General features: G+C 54.2%; 1 protein-coding gene across 1 annotated transcript; it reads right to left on the reverse strand.

Moving 5' to 3' along the window:
* Nucleotides 1-657: 657 nt before the first annotated feature.
* DISP2 (dispatched RND transporter family member 2) lies at nt 658-11,282 on the reverse strand. Its single transcript, XM_055437338.2, has 8 exons — nt 11,170-11,282; nt 6,238-6,567; nt 5,926-5,955; nt 5,660-5,783; nt 5,287-5,402; nt 4,839-4,969; nt 4,372-4,469; nt 658-3,924 (listed from the first exon to the last, which is right to left on the reverse strand). The coding sequence occupies exons 1-8, from the start codon at nt 11,280-11,282 to the stop codon at nt 658-660; spliced, it is 4,209 nt and encodes a 1,402-aa protein (XP_055293313.1).
* Between the last annotated feature and the right edge of the window lie 10,134 nt (nt 11,283-21,416).

Genomic DNA, 21,416 nt, shown 5'->3' on the forward strand with positions numbered 1-21,416 from the left:
GCTCTGGGACTCACCATTTCTCCACCACCTACTTTACTCCCAGAAGCCATCTCTGCTTGGCTGGGACAAATTTCTTGACAGACTGGGTAATGTGAGGGGGGTAGGCCATTCAGGACAGAGACCCCAGCCCAACTGTGACTCCAAGAGGCTCTCCCAAAAAGGAAGTGTCTTGATAAAAAAGCCTCTGAAAGGTGAGAGGCGCAGGAGGCCGCTGAGGTTTCCCAGGGCTCTTGGTTGATGAAGGGGCCCATAGGATCCCAAGGACTGGGTCCCTTAGTCCCACTGAACTTCACGCCCCTTGGCATGGGGGCCAAGTCAGCCTCCCCTGATACATGGAGCTGCACACATGACCTTCGCCCTTCCAGAGGGTGGGTCCTGGTTGGCGCTGTGGGAGCAAATGAGCCCTTCGCAGGTCACAAGGAGAGCCTGGCATTTCACTCCAAAGACCACCCCCCATACCGAATCCTCCAGGTGTGGGGAGTAAGCGGCAGCCCAGACCAGGGCCAGAACATCTGGCAGGGTTTAAAATCCACAGCTGGAGAGCAAGACCTCACCACGCTGATGTGGGGAAACACTATCAGGCTCTAACCTGGTGCTGCTCCGGCCTCGTCATCCCTGACAGGCTCTGTGCCCCAGTCGGGCCTCCCTGGGCCTCCCTCAGCTACTGTAGCCTGAAGTGTGGGTGCTGGGCCTGCGGACCCAAACATCTGGCAGATCTGGCTGGCTGTTGGGCAGCACCACAGGGCTGCCATCCCCCGGCCCCCCACGGCCCTTCCAGGACAAGCTGCTCTGGTGTGAGGCGGGCAGAGATGGGTCGTAAACAGTCTCCTTGAGTGCCAGCCACAGTGTGTCCCGCTTCTCATTGAGCTGGCCCCGTTCAGGTACTGTCTGCTCGGTTTCATCCAGGTCCTCTGGGGAGGCACCCACGGAATCTGGCACACGGGCACTGGGCTCGGAGGTGCTTAAGCAGGTCTCGTCAGAGACGCTGAGTCCCTCCAGGGTGCTGGCTGAGGAGCAGAGGCAATCAGGGGGCTCCACGACCTGGGGCTTGGGCTTGGGAGGGTGGGCTGGGGCTTCTAGTGAGGCCTGCACCAGCTCAGCCTTCTTCCCCGGGGAGTACTGCCTGGCCCGGGTTTTGGGGCTGGGTCCAGCTTGCTTGTAGGGAGAGGAAGTCTGCAGGGCCGGGCACTGGCTGAAAACTGCCTGGTGGTCCAGGAAGAGCTCCCGCGGGGATGCAGGGCCTGGCGGGGGTCGGGAGCAGTAGGGGCCATCATGCAGCTGTAGATCTTCAGAGAGCACTGAGGGCCGGTGAGACAGCTTGCTGGTGGCTGTACTGGTGTCAAAGCTGGGACTCCGGCGTCGTGCCAGTGGCTGTAGCTCGTACTGCTCCGAGCAGGACCCGGGCACCCCTCCCACCGGCCCTGGTCGTGGGCGACCTGCCTTCTCCCCACCAGGCTCCCCAGTTCCGGCATCCCACGGCAGGTGTGCACAAGGCCAGAGGATCTGCCCACAGTTCTTCTCTGGTCCAAAGAAACAGCAGAGAGATTGGAAGAAGAAGCTGGCGAAGCCGCAGCTGACGCACTTCACCATCATGAGGACGATGCCCAGCTTGCGATAGAGCAGCACCGTGGCAGGCAGCATGAGCACACCGGCTGCAAACAGGGCCGCGGCCCCCACTGCTGTGGCGCAGCTGGTCTGGCGCAGTGAGAAGGCCACTCGACTCAGGCGGTCAGGGTGTGGGCACAGGTGATAGGAGATGCAGTAGTTGACAGTGAAGTCCACTGAGAGGCCCACCGAGGCAGAGAGAAAGAGGGCCTCGGCAGTGTTGAGCTGCCACTCGAGCAGAACCAGGAGCCCCACGGTGAGCAGCACAGTGCCTGCCACAGCTGCCACTGAGAACAGGCTAAGTGGAACATTCCAAGTGCCCAGCAACAGTGTGGCAAAGGCCAGCGCCAGCGCCAGGCCCAGCACCACTGCAGGCTCGGTGCTCAGGCTGTGCTGCAGGCTGTACAGCTCCAGACGGCTGGTGAACCAACCCCGGCGCAGGCCAGGAGGTGCCCTGCCCAACTCTGCTGCCAGCCAGTGGTTGACCTCAGTGTAGAAGTGGTGCGCCTGGCTGTAGTCTGGACTGTAGGGGAAGTTGGTCTGGAACTGCAGGACCAGGGCAGCCAAGCTGCCCTGGGTATTGAAGCGGGGTCCCAGGTCCCGGGGGCTCTCCGGGCCTTGCTCCAGAGCCATCATCTTGAGGCAGTGCAGGAAAAGCTGCGGGGCCCAGGGGAAGCCCGAGTGGCCACAGCAGAGGCCCGGCCCCAGGCGGGCACAGCCGGGGCTCTCCATCCAGCGCTGGAGGGCCTCCATGAAGCAGAGTGTGGGCCAGCCCTCCGGCTGGGCCCCGAAGAAGCTTTGATTCCGAGCCCCGCGGCAGAGGGCCAGCAGCCAGCGCTGGGCCTCAGGACCGCTGGCTGAGAAGGCAGGGTCGCTCACCAGCGAGCTGTTGCTGCGAGGGTCCAGGGGGTCGCCCGTGTCCACGGGCAGGATGCCCCACACCAAGACCACGGGCATGTGGCCACCCTCGCCCTGAGGCAGCCGCTCAAACAGAAACTGCTGACGGTACTCGGCGTCGAAGCGCTCGAAGGGGTGGCTGGGCCGGAAGACCTGGCCGCGGGGCGGCGGCAGCGTGGGCAGCCGCAGGCGGGGGCTGACGCCGGCGATGTAGGCGCCCCCAGCCGCCAGCGCGGCGAACCAGCAGATCCAAATGTAGCGGAACTTGATGACGCCGCAGGGCAGGAGGCGCTGGAAGAGCAAGCGCGAGGTGCTGGCGGCCGCCCTCCGGAGGCCGCGGAGCCGTCGGTGGAGTGCCAGTGCCAGTCGCCGGGGCGCGCTGCCGGCCCACGGGCCGCGCGCCTGGGACGCACAGCCGCGCGCCAGGTAGCGCTCGTGGAGCACCGCGGAGGAGGGCAGCCAGGCCAGCGTGAGCGCCAGGTGCGCCAGCACGGCCGTGCCCATATAGAGCGCGAAGCAGCGCACGGCCGGGAGGCGGCTCAGGTAGCTGGCGTAGAAGGCCGCGCCCGTGGTGAGGCCCGAGACCAGCAGCAGGTAGCCGAAGTGGTGCATGGTGCGGCCCACGCGCTGCGCCAGCCCCGCGGAGGGCAGCTGGCTCTTGCTGAGGCGCCAGAGGTCGAAGAAGATGAGGGTGTGGTTAGCGCAGACGCTGCTCAGCAGGACGAGGGCTGCCAGATTGACGAAGGGGAAGTAGGCCATGCGGAAGGCCACTCGGTAGAGAAAAAAGGCAACCAACAGGGAGCCCAGCACCCCCAGCAGCACCATGAGCGTGAGGAAGAGCGAGCGCAGGTAGAGGGCGATGCTGAGGAAAATGGCGGCCAGGGCCAGCAAGGGGTAAACCGTGTCCTGGGCCAGGTAGTGCCTCAGCAGTTCCTGCTTGAGGCCCAGGTCCATGCCGGTGACGGATGTGTAGTTGTCGGAGAGCCCCCAGGGCATAGCGAGGCGGTCCAGGTAGATGCCCATCATGGAGGCGCCCTTCAGGGTGGGCAGGAAGAGCAGGCTGTACTTGAGGGAGGGCACCTGGTAGTCCGCAGTCTGGGGACTCAGAAAGTCCCTGTCCAGCAGGAAGTGCAGGAGTTGGTAGACAGCACTGCTCCGGGAGCACTTGGTGGGAACCTGGGTACAGCGTGGGGGCTTGTCCTTTCCGGGTCCCAGACAGGAGGGCACCAGGGCACCACGGTGATAGTAGAGGGCACAGGCCCGCAGCAGGGCCAGCGTACGGGTTGTGTCGGCTTGAGTAATGTCTAGGCAGGAGGAGCGATTGGAGAGCACAGCTACATAGTTGCCCAGGGACCAACTTGGGCAGCACTCATTGGCTGCTGTACGCTGGCACAGATCCCCAAAGCTGGGATGGGAGCGGATCTGTAGGGCACACACAGCAGGAGAGAGCTCAGGGGAACTGCTGGGGTCCAGGTTTCCAAGCATTGTCCCAGGCTCTCTCACCTCCTTTGAGGTAGCGGGGCAGTGGCAGAGAGGTATCTTGACCTGACTGGTCAGGCCCCTGTTCCAGCAGCTACATCTTGACTCCTTCAATGAGGAGTCTCAGGACCTTTTGAAAATCCCCAGGCTCTGAGGGTCTGTCTTCCAGCAGCTATGTCTTGGCACTTCTGGAAGCAGCTGACTCTTCACTTTCCTCTCCCCCACAACCTGGAGCCTCTTAGTAGGGTTGCAATACTTTTCTAAGCAGGGAATGCTCTTTCCTAGCCCAGCCTGGCAACCTTGGTTCAACTGTATTTCCTTACGATCAGGTCCGTGGTCCCTGGCTCTCCCCACCCCCACCAAGCCCTGGCACCTCCTCAGCCGGCTCACCTGGTCATGTTCCATGCGACACATAGAATGAATGGCGTGCAGGTTCCACAGGCTGCCCGCTGAGGTGGACATGAACACCAACTGTGCATAGCTCTTCTCTGCAACACACAGCCCAGAGCTCAGTGCTTTGGCCCCAGATCCTGGGCCCACCAAAGGGAAGATGCTTACTGTGGGCCATATAAGGCTCAGATTCTCAGGCGCCTCAAACCTGTGCCTGGCTGCCTGATACTGGGCCTGCATCCCTCCCCTGTGCCACACCCCCATCCAGCTTGACCCTTCCTGGCTGGAGCAACTGAGACCTGCTTCGTCCTCCCAGCTGTAACCCTACTTCCTTGGCTTGAATGTGACTGGCCAGTCTCCTTCACCTTCTGTCTGCCCAGATTTGTTCTCCTGGGCCCTCCAGTTCTAGTCGGTGAGGAGAGGGAGAACCACCATTAAAGCCAGGAACTGACCAGGCTGCGACTTACCAGGGGGGCCACAGAAGAAGCTCTCCTGCCCTCTGTCCTCCAAGGACTCCACCATCCTCCGAGGCCGGACCATCCCCTCTTGGGCACTGCTCCAGGGTGTGGCAGGGCTCAGGGTGGTGTGGGGGTTTGAGCTAAGATAGAGAAAAAAATCTATACCAGGCACTGTCCAGGAGGTGAGGGGCTCAGAAGAGGCCAGATACCATTGCCCAGGGGGTTCCAAGGCCCTCTGACCTGCCTTTTTTTTTTTTTAACTTTTTTGACTGCACTATATGGCATGTGGAATCTTAGTTCCCCGACCAGCGATCAAACCTGGGTCCCCTGCAGTGGAAGTGCAGAGTCCTGACTGCTGGATAGCCAGGGAAGTCCTCTGACCTGACTTTGGCTCCTCTCTGGAGACCCTGTTCTGTCTCCGGTTGCCCCCCAAAATGGAAAGATGGGAAGCCATTACCTGTTCAGCTCAAGGTCTGGGGAAAGGGAAAGCAGCTTCTTGGGGCCTGTGAGGGCCTGCAGTGCTCTCCAGACCACTAGCTTGCGCCCAATGTCCGTGTCCCGAGGCTCAAAGCCCTGCAGGGAGGAGGGCAGAGAAGATCAGAACAGAAAAAGAGGGAGTTCCTCTTCCTTCTCAGTTCTGCTCCTTTGGGTCCCTGAAGCAGGGAGGGCTGGCCTCCCTGCCTGTATGGTTGGAGACGAGGCTCACCGCTGTACCCTTTCTGAGCTCTCACTGGAGAGTCCACTTTTAGCAGGGCCACTCCAAAGTTCTGCCCCAGACCGAGTTGAGGTAGTCAGGCATGGGGGCCCCATCCCTCCCTGTGGCCCCTCACCAGTAAGGGCTTGGAGAAATCAGGTAGCTGGCCCCCCAGCAGTCCAGCCAGGGTGCAGAGGAGGATGAAAGCCAGACACAGCAGCAGCACAGCCACTGGGCACTCCGCAATCAGCTGGGAATAGCTGGGAAAGAGGAAGACATCCTACATGAGTTGGCGTTGGGCATGGTAGCAGGGAATGGGTGAGCTTAGAAGCCACCAAGAAGGGATGGTGGAGCTAAACTGGGCGTGGTCACCCGATGGGTCCAGAAAAGGCCCAGGCCTACCTCTTTGGCATCCGGAAGGCCCGTTCCTGCCTACGGGAGAGAAGAAAAGACACTTGCTTGCTGGAGTCCTCTTGTAAGGTGGGAGGTTGGAGTAGGGGTAGAGGGTAGAGGAAGTTGGCATCGACCCTTGCAAGCCTCCCCACTCCCAAGTTCCAACCCTTCCTTCCTCTTCCCGGGCTGCCTCCTCCATCAGAGGCAGGAGACACTTGGGCTGCCTCCTAGTGAAGGAATCTAGACCTCAGGGAGTTGGCCCATTCTGAAGCCCTGCCCTACCTTCCAGGGCAGCTGGCCAGCTGCTGGACTCCTCCTTACCTGACGCTGACCACGTGGTGCTGCACAGATGCTGGCTTCCAGGTCCCATCACGCTGTGAGGGGGCTGGGGAAGGGCTGAGGCTGGAGCCATGGGAGCACAGCCCTGCCCGGTCCCCAAGCCCTGGCAGGGAGCTTCCCCCTCGATACTCCTGCGGTACTCGGGGATAGGTAAAGTGAGCAGGGGCCAAGGGGCTGGACGGGCCCGCAGGCTGGAGGGTGGAAGTTGCTGGTGGTGGTCCAGAAGAACTGGAAGGGTCCTCAAGGGGGCAGCTGTGGAGGGAGCAGCTCCTCTCTGGGCTGGCCTCCGGGGCCACAGCCTTGCTCTGGGACCTGGGGGAGGAGGAGGCAGGGAAAATGGGGGTGGGACAGTGGTGGTTCATACCATGCCCCAGCAGTGTTCAGTGAGCTGAGACGGATGGGGCTTGGGCTTTTCTGTTACTGGTTCTGGCAGGAGGCGACGAGGATGGGGGCTGTGGGTCTACACCTCCAGCCTACCTCTTGGGGTTCATTGTCTCATTCCCTCATTGGTCTCTGCACCCCCAAACACATATGATCTTAATTTGCACCTTTAAAAACCATACAGGGGAAGAACTTTCCTTTTATAGATTTGAGAAATGAGGTTCAGTGAGCCCTGAAGAGCCGGGCCTTGAGCCCAGCTCTGTCTGCTGCAATCGTCTCTTCATTCTCTTGTCAGACGCTGATTAAGCACCTGCTGCACTTTTGTTCCTACCTTAAAAGCCAGGGAAAGTCAGGGAAAGTTTGGCATAAGCAATTATTGCCTTTTTACCAACCCTAGGACTTGGGGAAGAGGTTTGCTCTTCAAGGCTGTGCACAGTTGGGAGAGGGAGTTAGGACCCCCAAGGAACTTGCCAGGAAGGAGTTGGCAATAGATTCGTCTTTCCAGATTACTCATGGGGGCAGTATTCTGTACATGGACCCAGCCCCACTCTTTGGGTGCAGGGGGAGTTGAAGTCCTACCCCAGTGGCAGGATTGCTAGACCTAGGACAGAAGATGGTCACAGAACCAAGTGCCTGAGGGCCATGGGTGATTCCCAGAGGGTCTGGGCCCACCAGTGAGTCTCCTTTCTTCCATCCTCCTGGCTCACCTTGCCTGCTAGAATTTGCATAGCTCCCATGGGACAGCCAGGTGTCTGCTGACCCAACCCTGGCTTCCAGTCTTGCCTGCTGCACTGCTGAAGGGGCCATGGGCCAGAGTCCTGGCTGTGATGGCAAGTGGACATTGCCCACAGAGGCTGGGTTCTGCCCAGAAACCAAGTAGAGGAACTGAAAAACAAGCTCTTTCTCATCCTGCCAGAAAGCTGGGTGGCAGAGAGTCGAGGGGCACGGATAACCCTCATGCTGAGACTAAAATGGGGGAGCAGTGGAGGTGGGATCCTGGCCCCATCATCCTTTAGCTCTGGGGTCTTGGGAAAGATACATAGTTCTTGGAACATTGACATCCTTGTCTGCTGAGTGAGGGTATGAGAATAAGGTCCCCCTCTCAAGTTGGCATGGGAATTAACTGAGGAAAAATCTGTGAGGTGCCTGGCATGGAGCCTGGCATGTGGAAGACATTTGCTTTCCTGCCTCTTCACACTCAGTGCTGCAGGAAGTGTGTAGATTAAGAAGTATATTTATATTTACAATTTGAACTCTTTAGGCACTTCAGATAATATATCTCCATTTGAGAACTTCTCACACCTTAAGCAGAGAAGGCAATGGCAAGCCACTCCAGTACTCTTGCTTAGAAAATCCCATGGATGAAGGAGCCTGGTAGGCTGCAGTCCATGGGGTTGTGACAAGTCAGACATGACCGAGCGACTTCACTTTCACACATTGGAGAAGGAAATGGCAACCCACTCCAGTGTTCTTGCCTGGAGAATCCCAGGGACAGGGGAACCTGGTGGGCTGCTGTCTATGGGGTTGCACATAGTTGGACACAACTGAAGTGACTTAGCAGCACACCTTAAGAATCTCTCTACATACGTAATTATAATTATTTTTCTTTTTTTAAATATTTATTTGTTTCTGGTTGTGCTGGGTCTTAGCTGCAGCATGTGGGATCTAGTTCCCTGACCAGGGATAGAATCCAGTCCCCCTACATCAGGGGCATGGAGTCTTAGCCACTGGACCACCAGGGAAGTCCCAGTACTTTTCCTTTTGTTATCAAAAGCTGCATTAGAATATGTCTCATGATTTAAACCACTACATTTTCTTCTTCTTCTTCTTTTTTTTACTATACATTTAGAAAAATAGGAATTTGACTGAAGTTGTTCTCAAGCAAGACCTCAGATGACCCCATAAAGTTAATGACATAGCAACCAGTGTCCTGGCAGTTAAATCCCTCATACATCCATCCCCATGGGCCAAAGGGAAGCTGGAAAAATGACCTGGGTTTCATATGTATAAGTGGGGATATCTATTTCTTTAAGATTTTTATTCTGCAGTTCTTTTCTGAGCACTTGCCACATGCTGGGCACTGTGCTTGGTCTGGGTTGGACCCTGAAGGCATGAAGGTGACCCATTTTATTTTGTATACATTTTTGGTTGCACCCTGTGGGGTGTGGAACCTTAGTTCCCAGATCAGGGATTGAACCCATGCCCCCTGCCTTGAAAGGTGGAGTCCTAACCACTGGACCACCAGGGAAGCACAAGGTGACCCATTTTAGTCTTGGTCTCCCGCTTTAGAGTAGGGCCTGCTTTCCAGAGTCAGGAGGGTGGGGCAGCCAGGGTGCCTATTTCAGCTGCCCACGATCTTAAAGCATCACTGAGCTTTGGGCTTGTTTTAGGAGTCAAGTTCCCACTTGGAGTGTCAGTTTCTTTTTCATGAAGGGAAGCCAGCACTCCAGGGGGTAGTGGCTGAGAACTGAACTCAGTCCTCCTTAACCAGCCTACCAAATCTCATCAGCACCCCCCTTGCTTAGCAGGCTTCTGTTCAAGGGGGATTTCAGTCTCCACCATCGGTTTGCTTCTACTGGGATCTCCCTAGCCCAGCCCCTTCCTGTCAATCCCTTTTATCCCTCTCCAGGAACCTAGGATCAGCTGTCTGCCTTGCATCTCTTGGGGGCTTTCATTCTCACCCTCTCAGTTCCATGGCTCTGACTGGGATGAGCAGTTTCCTGGGCTGCTTGCCTGGGCACATTGGCCTGTAGGCTAAGTGACTGGGGCAGGTAGGAAGGTTAATGAAAAGTGAAGACACAGGTCTGACTCATGGCCATAGAAGTCAGGGCCTGGCTAATAGTGCCCCAGACCCTCACTTGGGAGCCCCATAAGGGGCAAATATGCAGGAATATTAACCATGCCCCAAGCTCACAGACATATAGCATATGAACATCCACGTGATCAGGCAGAATGGTCAGGATAGATGAGGGAGCTCCAGTTCATGCCACTAGGAAAAAGTAATTTTAAAGACGCAAATAATGAATTGTTTCAAATTGCCTTGTTGTCTGTACGTTGGTAAATGTGTGTGTGTGTGTGTGTGTGTGTGAGTGTGCACGTGTGCGCATGCATGCACTGTCTTAGTCATTCTCCAGAGTGCTGTTTAGTTCAGCAGGAATGATTTTTGTTTCTTGGACTGAAATGAGTCCCTTTGCCTGATTTGTCCAGGGTCTCTGAGGAGGTGCAGAGAGGGGTCAGAGGTCTCAGGGAGTTACTAGAAGAAGCAAATAGTTCCTGTGTTCAAATATGAGCTCTATGTGCAGGGGAAGTGAGTAGTCCAACATAGGGCTGATCATGGGCAAAATATCTGAGGCAGCAAAAGACTCTCCAGCCCCTTCTAGGGATGCTCCTGGCCCCTGCCCTGTCACTGTCTCTGCCGTGGCATCCTTGGCTCTTTGGTCGGGCCATAGTGCCAGGCAGTCCCCTGCTCCAAGAAGCACATTAATCCTGTCTCTCATCCCATCGAAGAAAGTTCTGTGCCTTTCAGTCTGAAAGGTGGCTAAATCTATCCAGGCTGGTTTGACAATAGAGGGAAGGAAACATTTCTCTTCGCTTGTGGGGTCTCCTCTTCACTCTGAGGTACAGAATATACATTTAACTGGGGCAGTCTGGAGATTATGTGTCCACCTCTCCTTATGCCCCCAAAGAATGCTTCCTATTTCAGTCCAGGCAGGAGAAAGAGGCAGCGTCATGTCAGGTGAGGGATCCTGGGGGCGGCAGAACAGGCAGGGCACAGAAATTGCGCCATATTGTTACCTGGCTGGGTTGTTCCCTCACACATATGGTGGAGGAAGGGAGAGGAGAGACACGAAGATCTGGGCCCACAGCGGGAAGGTGTTCCTTCTGTCCTGCCAGCCTGGTGCCCCTTCAGGGAAGGTACTGACCGCAACCTGAGTCTCAGAGCTTGCCAACCCATCACATCCAAAGAGTGCAGGTGGCTGCCCACACGTGGGGCTCCAGCCCACACGTGCGCAGCTGGCCATGCGGGGCGGCAGACTGGAGACTGATGGTGATGGACAAAGACAGACCCTAGTTTGGCGGCCGAGTGTCTCCCCTTTCCCTAGGACATACACCTTGGCGAGCCCATCTACAACACACACGCACCCTCGAGCACATTGACATGCTGGAACCCGGACTGAGGTTGCTGCAGGCTTGGGGCTTACAGAGAAGACGGGGGGCAGGGCCTAGAGGGAGGGACTCTGGAGGCCGGAAGGGCGGGGGGAACTCGGGGTCTTAGAGGTAAGGTAGAAACTGTGGGTGGGGCAGGTCCCGGGGGCAGCGAGGGCGAAGGGGGCTGATATTAGGGGGTATCAGGGAGAGTGAAAATCGGCAGAGAGAGGGCGTGGCCAGGGGGCCAGGAGCCTGGAGGCGCCAGAACGGGCTTTGGAGGGTCTGGGGAATGAATGGGGCGACATATGGCGGCTACTGGGAATATCTGGGGCGCGGGTTCTGGGAAGGACTGAGAGCTGGGTCTGCGGAACAGTCCGCCCCTACCTGTCCGGGGAGCTGCCTTCTGGGGCCAAAAGCTCCCCCTCGGGCCGCTGCTCCCCTTCTGGACCCGGGCCGGGAACCGGATCGCTGCTGCCGCTGCCGTCACCACCGTCCATGCCCGTGGGCGGCGCCGCTGTCCGGGCGCCGGTGCTGAAGCCGCGGCGGCAGCGGCAGCGGCAGCGGCAGCGGCAGCGGCGGCGGCGGCGGGTTCCTGCGCATGCGTCGACGCCAAGAGGGCCGGTCGCTGGGCGGGGCCGAGGAAGAGCTTAGCCAATGGCCGCGTCACTGGGGGGCGGGGACAGAGGCTTCCCGCCGCGGCGCTGTAGGAGCTGGGGGCTCCCTGTCTTTAAAGACCACCCGAACTGATGTTGTGGGCCCCTCTACCCAGGACATGTCTGACAGCTGCTGTTAGGAGTCTGGCCATCTGGCTGTAGCTCGCACACCGGCATTTCTAGGGGGGATCGGTCTTCCGTGAGGGACCAGGAAACGCAACCCCAGGCTCTGTGTCGAGAGCTTCATAACTTGTAACGCTGATTCTTCAAGCACAGAAGAGCAAGCAGCTCCATGCCGGCACTTTACTGCTTAGGATGCTGAGGGGTTGAAAATTTGGGCTACTTTTACCCCCATATTTCTCTGCGCTTCCCTCAGCGGACCCCCACCACTTCCTTCCCAGTGAGGGAACCTTTTCAAGTTGGGTCTTTCTCCAAGTTGGTCTGGACCTGGGTCTGTGGAGAGGGAAGTGGAGAGGCCCCCAAATGTGGAATTTGAATGGGTAGAAGGGGTTTTACAGCAAGCAGGCTGTCTGTATGTTTGGGAGATGCCTTGGCTGAAGAATAGGGCTGGGAAGAGTCAGAACCCAGTAGTGTCTGGACTATGGGTATCCCTAAACTGTGCAAACGCCACTCTATGCAAGGTATAGACCAGTAGGGGATAAGGGTGGGAGAGTCTAGAGGTGTAAAAGTGGTGGCCCTGCCCTGAGTAGCTTAATTTGGTTGGAGAGATAAAAGCTGTCCCATTAGTTGATGCCAACTGGGTAGGGTGTGGTTGGGCCCATGCAATGGTCGATATAAGCTGCAGAGAAAGGAGCAACGTGCAAAGACAGAGAGAACCTCACTCATCCTAAAGGGCTTTAGGGAAGGCTTCATGTTGATGGTAGAGCTTTAGTTGGCTTGGAAGGAAGTCATTCCTGACCGGCGCTGAGGTGGAGGTGGTGGTGATGGAGAAACTGTGCAAAGTTAAGGAGTCTAGAAAGTTCTATATATTTTCAGGGGATAGTCAGTTCAGGATCCACTGAAGGCTTCTGTGGATGCTTCTAGAAGGAGGCATATGCACAGTCCACCGTGTCTGAGTGTATATGATGTGGTAGAGGTGATGAGACCATCCTTGAGACCCTTTAATGGGGGATGGGTCAGAAGTGAAAACAAAGGAGGGGTGACCTTATTCAACCATGTGCTGTGGACACCACTGAACCAAACTACTGAGTATGCCTGACTGGGTACCAATTTTCTCAACTAGGAAGTTCAGAGATCACTGGGCCCCCTGAGTGTCAGGTTGTATGTGAAGGAAGATAGGCTCTTTTAAGAGTAGAACATGGCCTCTAGGAGGCTGTTTATTAGGAACAGAAGATTCTGGTTCAGGCCACATGCTAGATCAGGCTTCCCATTCTTGGGTCCTGTTTCTTCTGTTTCCTCAGTGATGTGGGCCGGGGGGGTGCACAGGGGACCCTGGTGGGTGGCCTCCTCCAGGACAGTGCCCTGATCCAGGGTGGGGACATGGAGGGTGGTTTCCAGGGCCAGGGGGGTGCCCACCACCATGGCTGTGCCCAGGGTCAGGGGGGTGCCCGCCTCCGGGGCTGTGCCCAGGGCCAGGGGGGTGCCCGCCTCCGGGGCTGTGCCCAGGGCCAGGGGGGTGCCCGCCTCCGGGGCTGTGCCCAGGGCCAGGGGGGTGCCCGCCTCCGGGGCTGTGCCCAGGGCCAGGGGGGTGCCCGCCTCCGGGGCTGTGCCCAGGGCCAGGGGGGTGCCCGCCTCCGGGGCTGTGCCCAGGGCCAGGGGGGTGCCCGCCTCCGGGGCTGTGCTCAGGGCCAGGGGGGTGCCCATGGCCGTGGCTGCGCTCAGGGCCAGGGGGGTGCTCGCCTCCGTGGCTGTGCCCCTGTGGAAATCAATGAACAATATTAGAGTCAGAGGTCAGTGCCAGTCTTACCTGAGATCAACTCCTTCTCTCCCTTCCCCTTGTCTCTCTGCTGCTCCTCCTCTAGAGGACTCAGGATTCCTGGGTACTAGGAGGGGCTCGTGGTAGAGGTCTGGGAGACAGAGATGGCAAGTGACTGCTCCTAGTTTTAGGCCTTTTGCCTTGATGAAACCAGAGCACAGAGCAGACACAATGGGAGGAAACTAGATTAATTGGGTTCTCTTCCTTGAGCTGAGATATGACTCCCACCCTCTGGACCTCAGTTTATTTTATCTGTGACTAAGAAGCTGAAGTATCTCATCTTCTCCCTCCCTTCACCCAAGAACCCATGAAGAGTGATTAGAGGTTTTGCCATGTTGACTACTTAGAAATGAAGGTAGTGCTGGGGGAGGCCACAGAGGAACTCAGTGAGGACCAGGGGCACAGTGAGGAGAGATGCAGGAGCCAAGGGGAAGGAGGAGTCAGCTGAAGGGCAGGAGAAGACAAAGGTGAGCATGTGCTTGTTCTCTATGTAGGTAGTACATGTGTGCGTGCAGGTAAAGATATGTACTGCTGCTACATAAAAATACTTATGTCTGTATACATGAGCCTATAAAGGCCTTCTGTGTACACAGGTACATGCCTATGGGTGCATGTGCCTGGCTATGTGTATACATGTCAATGGGAGTATATGTGAGCCCATGGCTGTCCCTGAGCAGGTGCCAGACTCATGAAATCAGGAAGAATAGAGAGTAAAATCAAGGTTTTAGTGCTTGAGACAGAAGAGTGCTGGAATGGGTGGTTTAACCTTCTGTCTTGGCTGGAACCACTCCTGAGGCCCCAAGGCCAGACGAGTTTCTTTGCCTCTTGGCACAGGCCCAGGGAAGAGAGGAGACACAGTTTTGCTTCTGGTGCTGGGCACTGGGGGCCTGGGACCCCCAAGGGAGCAGGCAATGGAAGGTTATGGCCCTACTCTGTGTGTGTGCATAAGTCGCTTCAGTTGTATCTGACTCTGCGACCTGACTCTTCTCTTGCCAAGAATACTGGAGTGGGTTGCCATGCCCTCCTCCAGGAGATCTTCCTGACCTGGGGATCAAACCATGTCTCTTAAGTCTCCTGCATGGGCAGGCAGATAGATTCTTTACCTCTAGTGCCACTTGGGAAGTCCCTAGGGGTTGGGTAACTCCCCAGTCTGCTTCTGCTTCCTAGGACCTGATAATGGCCTATAACCTGTGGGAAGGAGGCAGGCTCCAGGGTTAGGAGTCTTTTCTGTGACAATATTAAGGCAGCTGTTGCCCCATCCAGGCTCAGTGACGCCTGGAAATTGCCACTTCACACCCTGCTTGCCTCTTCTATGACTCTTTTGTGGTGGGGGCATTCCAGGCCTAGCAGTTGGGTCTGCTAGTGGTGGGGGGCTGGGGGAGGGGAAGCAGGGAGGAGGGCAGGCAGAGGCAGGTCACGAGGGCCCTGCAGTGTGGTTGGGATTTGGGAGCAAGCCAGCCATCTGAGAGGGCTGTGGGTAGCCAGGAAAGCAGAGAAGCATGGAACAGGAGGGGAAGCAGCAGGAGAGAGGATGAGCTTCTGAGGCAGGGAGGGGATGTGAGAAAAGAAGAGGGACAGATGGGAAAACTGGGGAGGAGTGGAGGAGAAGGCTGCTGCCGGCAGGGGTTGGACTTGTACTGTGATGCCCACCCCCCCCGCCCGTGGGGCTGAGGCCTCCCTACTCTACATTTGTGGGATGTCCGTGGCTGCCGCCAGTCTGTCTAGGAAGGGGACTGACAGCAGGGAGGGAAAAGGGAAAAGGGAGATGGCTGGGGAACTTTCCTACCTGTGGGCCTGTGGGAGAGGATGGAGAAAAAAGACAAAGAGCTTTGGTTATTTGGTTCTGCAGTGAGAATCCTGTCTTCTTCCTGGTGCTGATTTTGTGCCCACCTTCCACCGCCCTCCCCCAACAAGGCTCCTCAGACTTGATCAGTTGCCTGGCCATCATTCCTTCGTTCATTCATTCACTCAACACATACGTGTGTGTGTGTGTGTGTGTGAATGCAAAGCTCAGTGGTGTGTTCCTGTTTGCTCAAGAGCTGGCTGAGTTCTCCTTGGTGGGGTGGGGCTGGTTAGGAAGTGTGGGTTCTTGTCCTCGCTCTGTCAGCTGTCTACCTCCTTGACCTTTTTTAAAATTATTTTTTAATTTATTTGATTGCATTAGGTCATAGCTGCAGTGTGTGGACTCTGAGTTGTGGCATGTGGGATCTAGTTCTCTGAACAGGGATCAAACCTTGACTTCCCGCACTGGGAGCCCAGTCTTAGCCACCTGGCCCACCAGGGAAATCCCTCAACCTTTTAAAAATAATAATAATAATTTAATTTTATTATTGGAGTATAATTGTTTTGCAATGTTATATTAATTTCTGCAACATAGAAACTGTGCAAAGTGTACCCTCCCAACCTAGGTCAAACTCCATGACACTAAAGGAGGTGCCCTGGTCCTTTTATTCCCACCTTCAGGTGGGCCCCACATAGCCTCCTCCTCTACCCCCTCCCCCCAGATTCCACTTTTCTCAGCCTGATCTCTGCTCAGATCCTCAGCTGTTTCTTTGCTCCTGCTTATGACCTTCTGGCTCCAGCTCTCAGACTTTGCTCTTGTCTCCTGCCACTTGGAAATCTTTCTTGCTTCACTTCATGTTACATTCCTGCAGGAAGTTCGCTTGGGTTGGACCATCCTGCCTGCCTTGCCTGGCCCAGCTTCAGGTCCAGTGGGCTCATTCTTGCCATAACCTATCTGACTGATCCTGAGTATTTTGTAGTGCTCTGTTGGTGAGAATCATCTAATTGATGAGATTTATATTGAGGACCATCAGGGTTTTTTGTTCCTTTTGAGGGGACTCAATGGCATAGCTGCCGAGAGCTGGGTTCTGAGCCCCAGATCCTGCCACACCTCCAGGGCCTTACCCTGAGAAAGACCGATAACTTCCCTGGAGCTCACATGTACAATGGAGGGAGCCCCTGCCTGTTTGATTCCTGAAGTCGAAGACCTAATGACATGAAGGATGTGTGGGCATGTTTCTTAAACTGTAGAGTGTATTAAAAACATAGGGTTTGTTTTCATTTTGGAACCCTACCACCACACACACACACATGGCTTGCAGTAGATGTGACTGACTGATTGTCTCTGACTTCATGACCCTCCCTTCCTTCTTATTCCTTCTTCCACACTATGGCCTCCCACCACAGTACTTACGTGGCTCCATCTTTCTGGAGCAGGCACAGGAAATGACAAAAAGAACACCTATGAATCAATGGGAAAAGTTTAGTTTATTGTAATCTAAACCTCAATCTCTCCTCTTCCTCCCAGGGATGTACACACATAGACCCTTAAGAGATGAAAGGGATAAACTGCTCCCTCTGGCTTAGCTTGGGACTCAGTATGGAGCTGGGCACTGAGTAGGTGCCAGGCACGGGTGTTGAGTGAATGCAGTGGGTTTATCCATATGGTATGTAGATAGGGACATGAGAACTTTATGTATCCCTGAACCATATACCCTTATATGTGACCTCTCGAGATCCACCCCCAGACTCACAATCATCTATTAACTCATTTCTACTTGGGTCAGTTTCAATCATGTTAATTATTCGTGTAGCACGCCTGCCATGTGTCAGGTCACAGTACTCAGTCATTACCTAGAGACTTTTGTTCCTGTGTGGATGTCTGGCATAAAGGCAGAGGGGGAAGCTTGGAGGTCAGTGTACCCAGAGCTGGGAGGACTGGGTTAGTGGGTGGGGGCTTCTGGGGGATGCAGGGGACCCTAAGACCTGTGCCTCCAAGGCACAAATGAATGGAAACCTTCCCTGATCCAAGCTGCTTGTCCCCGCCTCTTCCCACTAGGAGTGGAAGCTGGCTTGGTGGTCTGAATCAATTTGTCATCTGCCAACAAGTGTGCTATCATAGGATGGAGCTTCTGGGCTTCTGAGGTGCTCTGGTGCCAAGGCTGGCATTGTCTTGCATGGGGCTGGTGCATAAGTCATAACGGGCAATTCCAGAATGGACCCAGTGCAAATGAGGTATATTCATTTTTTTTCTGACCCACAACTCAGAATATAATATGTAACACACAGACCAAACGCCTGACATCAGGGCACTCTGGTTGTTGAACATAGAAGCACAAATGTTCACATACCACACACATCTGTACTACAACAGCCCAAGCCTCTTGCAAGACAGAACCCTGGCACCTTTTGAGTCACCTATTTTGTTGGCTTTTACTTGGGCCACAGATGTTGAGCTGAGGTCAGCCTCTGAGCTATGCTATGATCCTTCCTGCCCCCTCCTCCTTCCCTTTAATGAGTGATGAGTCTGGAAGAGATTCGTGGGACTAGTTCTGGGGGAGGGAGTGGTAAAGAAAATGTTAGGGCCAGACAGGATCTGGCTTGGAAGAAAGAGAAAAGACTGGCCTTGGAAAAAACCCATCCCATTAAGAAATGGGCAGAGAACTTGACATTTTTTTTCCCAGAGAAGACAAACAGATGGCCAGCAGGTACATGAAAAGGTGCTCAACATCAGTAATCATCAGGGAAATGGAAGCCAAAGCCACAATGAGATATCACCTCACACTCGTTAGAATGGCTATTATCCAAAATCAAGAAAGATGTTGGCGAGGATGTGGAGAAAAGGGGATGTAAATTGGTACAGCCACTACAGAAAACACTATGAGGTTCCTCAAAAAGTTAAAAATAGAACTGCCATATGATCCAGTAATTCCACTGTTGGGTATTTATCCAAAGAAAACAAAAACCCTAACTTGAGAAAATATATGCACCCTCATATATTAATTGCAGCATTATTTACAACAGCCAAGACATGAAAACAGTCTAAGTGTCCATCAACAGATGAATTGATAAATAAAATGTACATTATACACAATGAATATTATCTTGAGGGCATTATGCTGAATGAAATAAGTCAGAGAAAGACACATACTATATAATCTCACCAACATGTGGGATCTAAGAAAATCCACAAACAAACAGAACTTTGAGCTCATAGAACCAGAGAACAGATTGGTGGTTGCCAGAGGTGGTGAGTAGAGCTTGGGTGAAATGGATGAAGGGGGTCAAAAGGTACAAGCTGTTGTACACCTGATATCAATATTGGTATCGATAATTAATATTATCGATAATTATACCTCAATTAAAAAAAGAGACAGGCCTTAGACTGTCCCTCCCCAGTTCAGGCTAAGGTGCTTGAGGGATAGGAGTTGGTGGCTCTGGAAGGGAACTAATACAATCCCTTCCACCTCAGCTAAACCCCTGTGCCTGGCACATTAGAGGCTGTAAATTCAATTCTAACTCAAGTAGAGAGCAGATCCAGGAGTAGGGGCAGGGCCGGGCAGGGGGCAGGCACCTAGACACATAGCATGCAGACCTACATTGCATTTATGAGAGATACAGACCAACACACACACACAACACCCACACAAAGACACAGTGACACAGATACCAGTTCAGTACAGAGACACACATACCCAGGGAGACCATGATCACACAGGCCCACAACACAAGCTCACAGAGCCCCTCCTGTCCCCTCCCACAGTCCACAGAGCTGGACCCTTACCTGGGAGTGCAGAACAGGGGGCAATAGGCAATCTAAGGCTCTGTCTGTCCTCAGGAGTATTTGTAAAGGATGGGGAGGGGCTGGCATGATCAGGTCCACAGGGAGGATCTGGGCAGAGGATGTGGAGGAATGAACAGGGCTGGGCTAAACCAGGGTGTGTGTGTGTGTGTGTGCCCACACCGTGGCAAGGCTATTTAGCACCCAGGGGCCATCTCTGAACACTTACAGAGCTCCTACTAAGGTGCTTCACGCTCTTTATTTAACCCACTGACTCATACGGAACAGTGAGATTATCGCCTGTTCCCGTGGGTGGAGGAGGAAACAATGGGCCTCGTGGAGGGGCCTGTGGAAACTTTGCCCTGCACAGCAAACCCCAGGCCTGAACTCTCCCATGTGCCACCCCAGCTCAGGGAGCTGCCTGGGAGTGGAAAGTGAATGAGTCAGGAGAAAACCAAAACAAAGCTTGTGGTTGTCAGAGAGGGCAGGGACATACTAGGGGTATGGGAGGAACAGACCCAAAGTAGCATATACAACATAGATAAGCAACAAAGATAAGCAGCTATACTCATCATCTTGTAATAACCTCTCATGGAATATAATCTACAAAAATAACTGTAAATCAACTACATTTCAATTTTAAAAAATGTTTTTTAAAGCAGGACTAGGGATAAGATTAATCATTTGCCAGGATATTGAATAAAAAAAAACAAAACAAAGGCGGGACTTTGGAGATGGAATATTGACAAGCAGGAAGGGGTTTTGCGGTCCAGGTTGCCAGCTCACCAGCTGTCTGTGCTCTGTAAGCCCCTGTGGCCTGGGCCCCCTGAGCCCCCGGCCTCTGCTGAGTGCCACACCCCTTGACCCCCCTTAGGCCCTTGCAGACAGACCAGGTGCCCCTGTTACCAGCTCCCCTGTCTCCCTTGGTTCTTTCTTCTCCTGTCTCCTGCTCCACAGGACTGTCTGCTCACCTTTGTATTCCCAGGGACTGGCCTTTAGCAGATCTCCTGGCCCTCAGCAGGTGTCCAATAACAATCTGGTGAACGAAGGCAAGGTTCAAGGATAGTTGTGTGCTGTGTGCTCAGTCGCTTAGTCCTGTCTGACTCCTTGCAACCCCTGGATTGTATAGCCTGCCAGGTTCCTCTGTCCATGGGATTTCCCAGGCAAGGATACTGGAATGGGTTGCTATTTTCTCCTCCTGGGGATCTTCCTGACTCAGGGATGGAAACTTCACCTCCTGAATTTCTTGCATTGGCAGGTGGATTCTTTACCACTTTCACCTGGGAAGCCACTAAATCAATACAGCTGATAATTTAAAAGCTTAACACATGAGGGAAAAGTATCCACTCTATAGTCCTGGAAGCAATCTTTAGGTTCATCAATACACATCTATCACTTGAATCTGTTTTAGGTAGTTACTGTTGGGTTATAACTTGTCTTGATTTCTGTGGTTTACATTTTGGGCTTATTTTTCTCTTTTTTTTAAATAAATTTAAGCTTTTTTTTTTTCTAGAGAAAGGAGCAGGAGGATCTCTCCCAGAAGGGCAGCTCCTCGGCTGACATGAGTTCAGGCTGCCTACACTTGGGCTCACCATGCTGGATGAAACAGGCCAACTGACACTCCCACCCTCAGCCAGGCCAAGGGGCTCGGTCAGGCCCCGTTTCAATCCAGGAGAACAATGATCATGTGAAATCTAGAACACACAGGAAGAAGCAGAGAGGTTAAAGCAGCTGCTGTCTCCAGGTGGGCCTGGAAAAAGCCTGACTGAACTGGATGCATCGGAACTGCATTAAATTCATTTTAAAAAGTAACCTAGGACTCCCCTGGTGGTCCAGGGGTTAAGTATCCACCTTTGAATGCAGGGGACACAGGTGTGAACCCTGGTCAGGACACTAAGATCTCACATGCCATAGTGAAAGATTCCATACGACCCAAGTATGCGGAGTACTGCAGCTGAGACATGATGCAGCCAAAAAAATAAATAAATATTAACAAAAGAAAGAAGGGAAACCTGGGCCTCACTAAAGTTTATACTTGAATGTTCATAGTAACTTTGGAATAATTAAAATGGTGGAACTTCTCAAACATCCATCAATATGTGAATGAATCGCGGTACATGAGCTCCATGGAAAGCGAAAGAAAATGAAGTTGCTCAGTCGTGTCTGACTCTTTGTGATCCCATGAACTGCCAGGCTTCTCTGTCCATGGAATTCTCCAGGCAAGAGTACTGGAGTGGGTTGCCATTTCCTTCTCCAGGGGATCTTCCCGACCCAGGGGTCGAATCCGGGTCTTCCTCATTGCAGGCAGACGCTTTACCATCTGAGCCACCAGGGAAGTCCCTGATCTCCGTGGAACACCAGAGTAAAAAGGAATGAACTGTTGATACACAAGAGGACATGCAGAACCTCAAAATCACTGCTGGTGAAGAAGGTAAGACATAAAGAATCTACACTATATAATTTTCTATAAAATTCTAGA

This window comes from Moschus berezovskii, chromosome 9, assembly GCF_049115385.1.
Source record: "Moschus berezovskii isolate FMDL1 chromosome 9, NW_MosBer_1.0, whole genome shotgun sequence".
NCBI lineage: Eukaryota > Metazoa > Chordata > Mammalia > Artiodactyla > Moschidae > Moschus > Moschus berezovskii.

Excerpts from the sequence above, each read along its gene's own strand:
- DISP2 (XM_055437338.2), bottom strand. The coding sequence starts at position 11,282 with ATGGACGGTGGTGACGGCAGCGGCAGCAGCGATCCGGTTCCCGGCCCG. Across the intron at positions 5,956-6,237 it reads CACCACGTGGTCAGCGTCAG|GCAGGAACGGGCCTTCCGGA; the intron begins GTAAGGAGGAGT and ends TCTCTCCCGTAG. Across the intron at positions 5,403-5,659 it reads ATTTCTCCAAGCCCTTACTG|GGCTTTGAGCCTCGGGACAC; the intron begins GTGAGGGGCCAC and ends TCCTCCCTGCAG.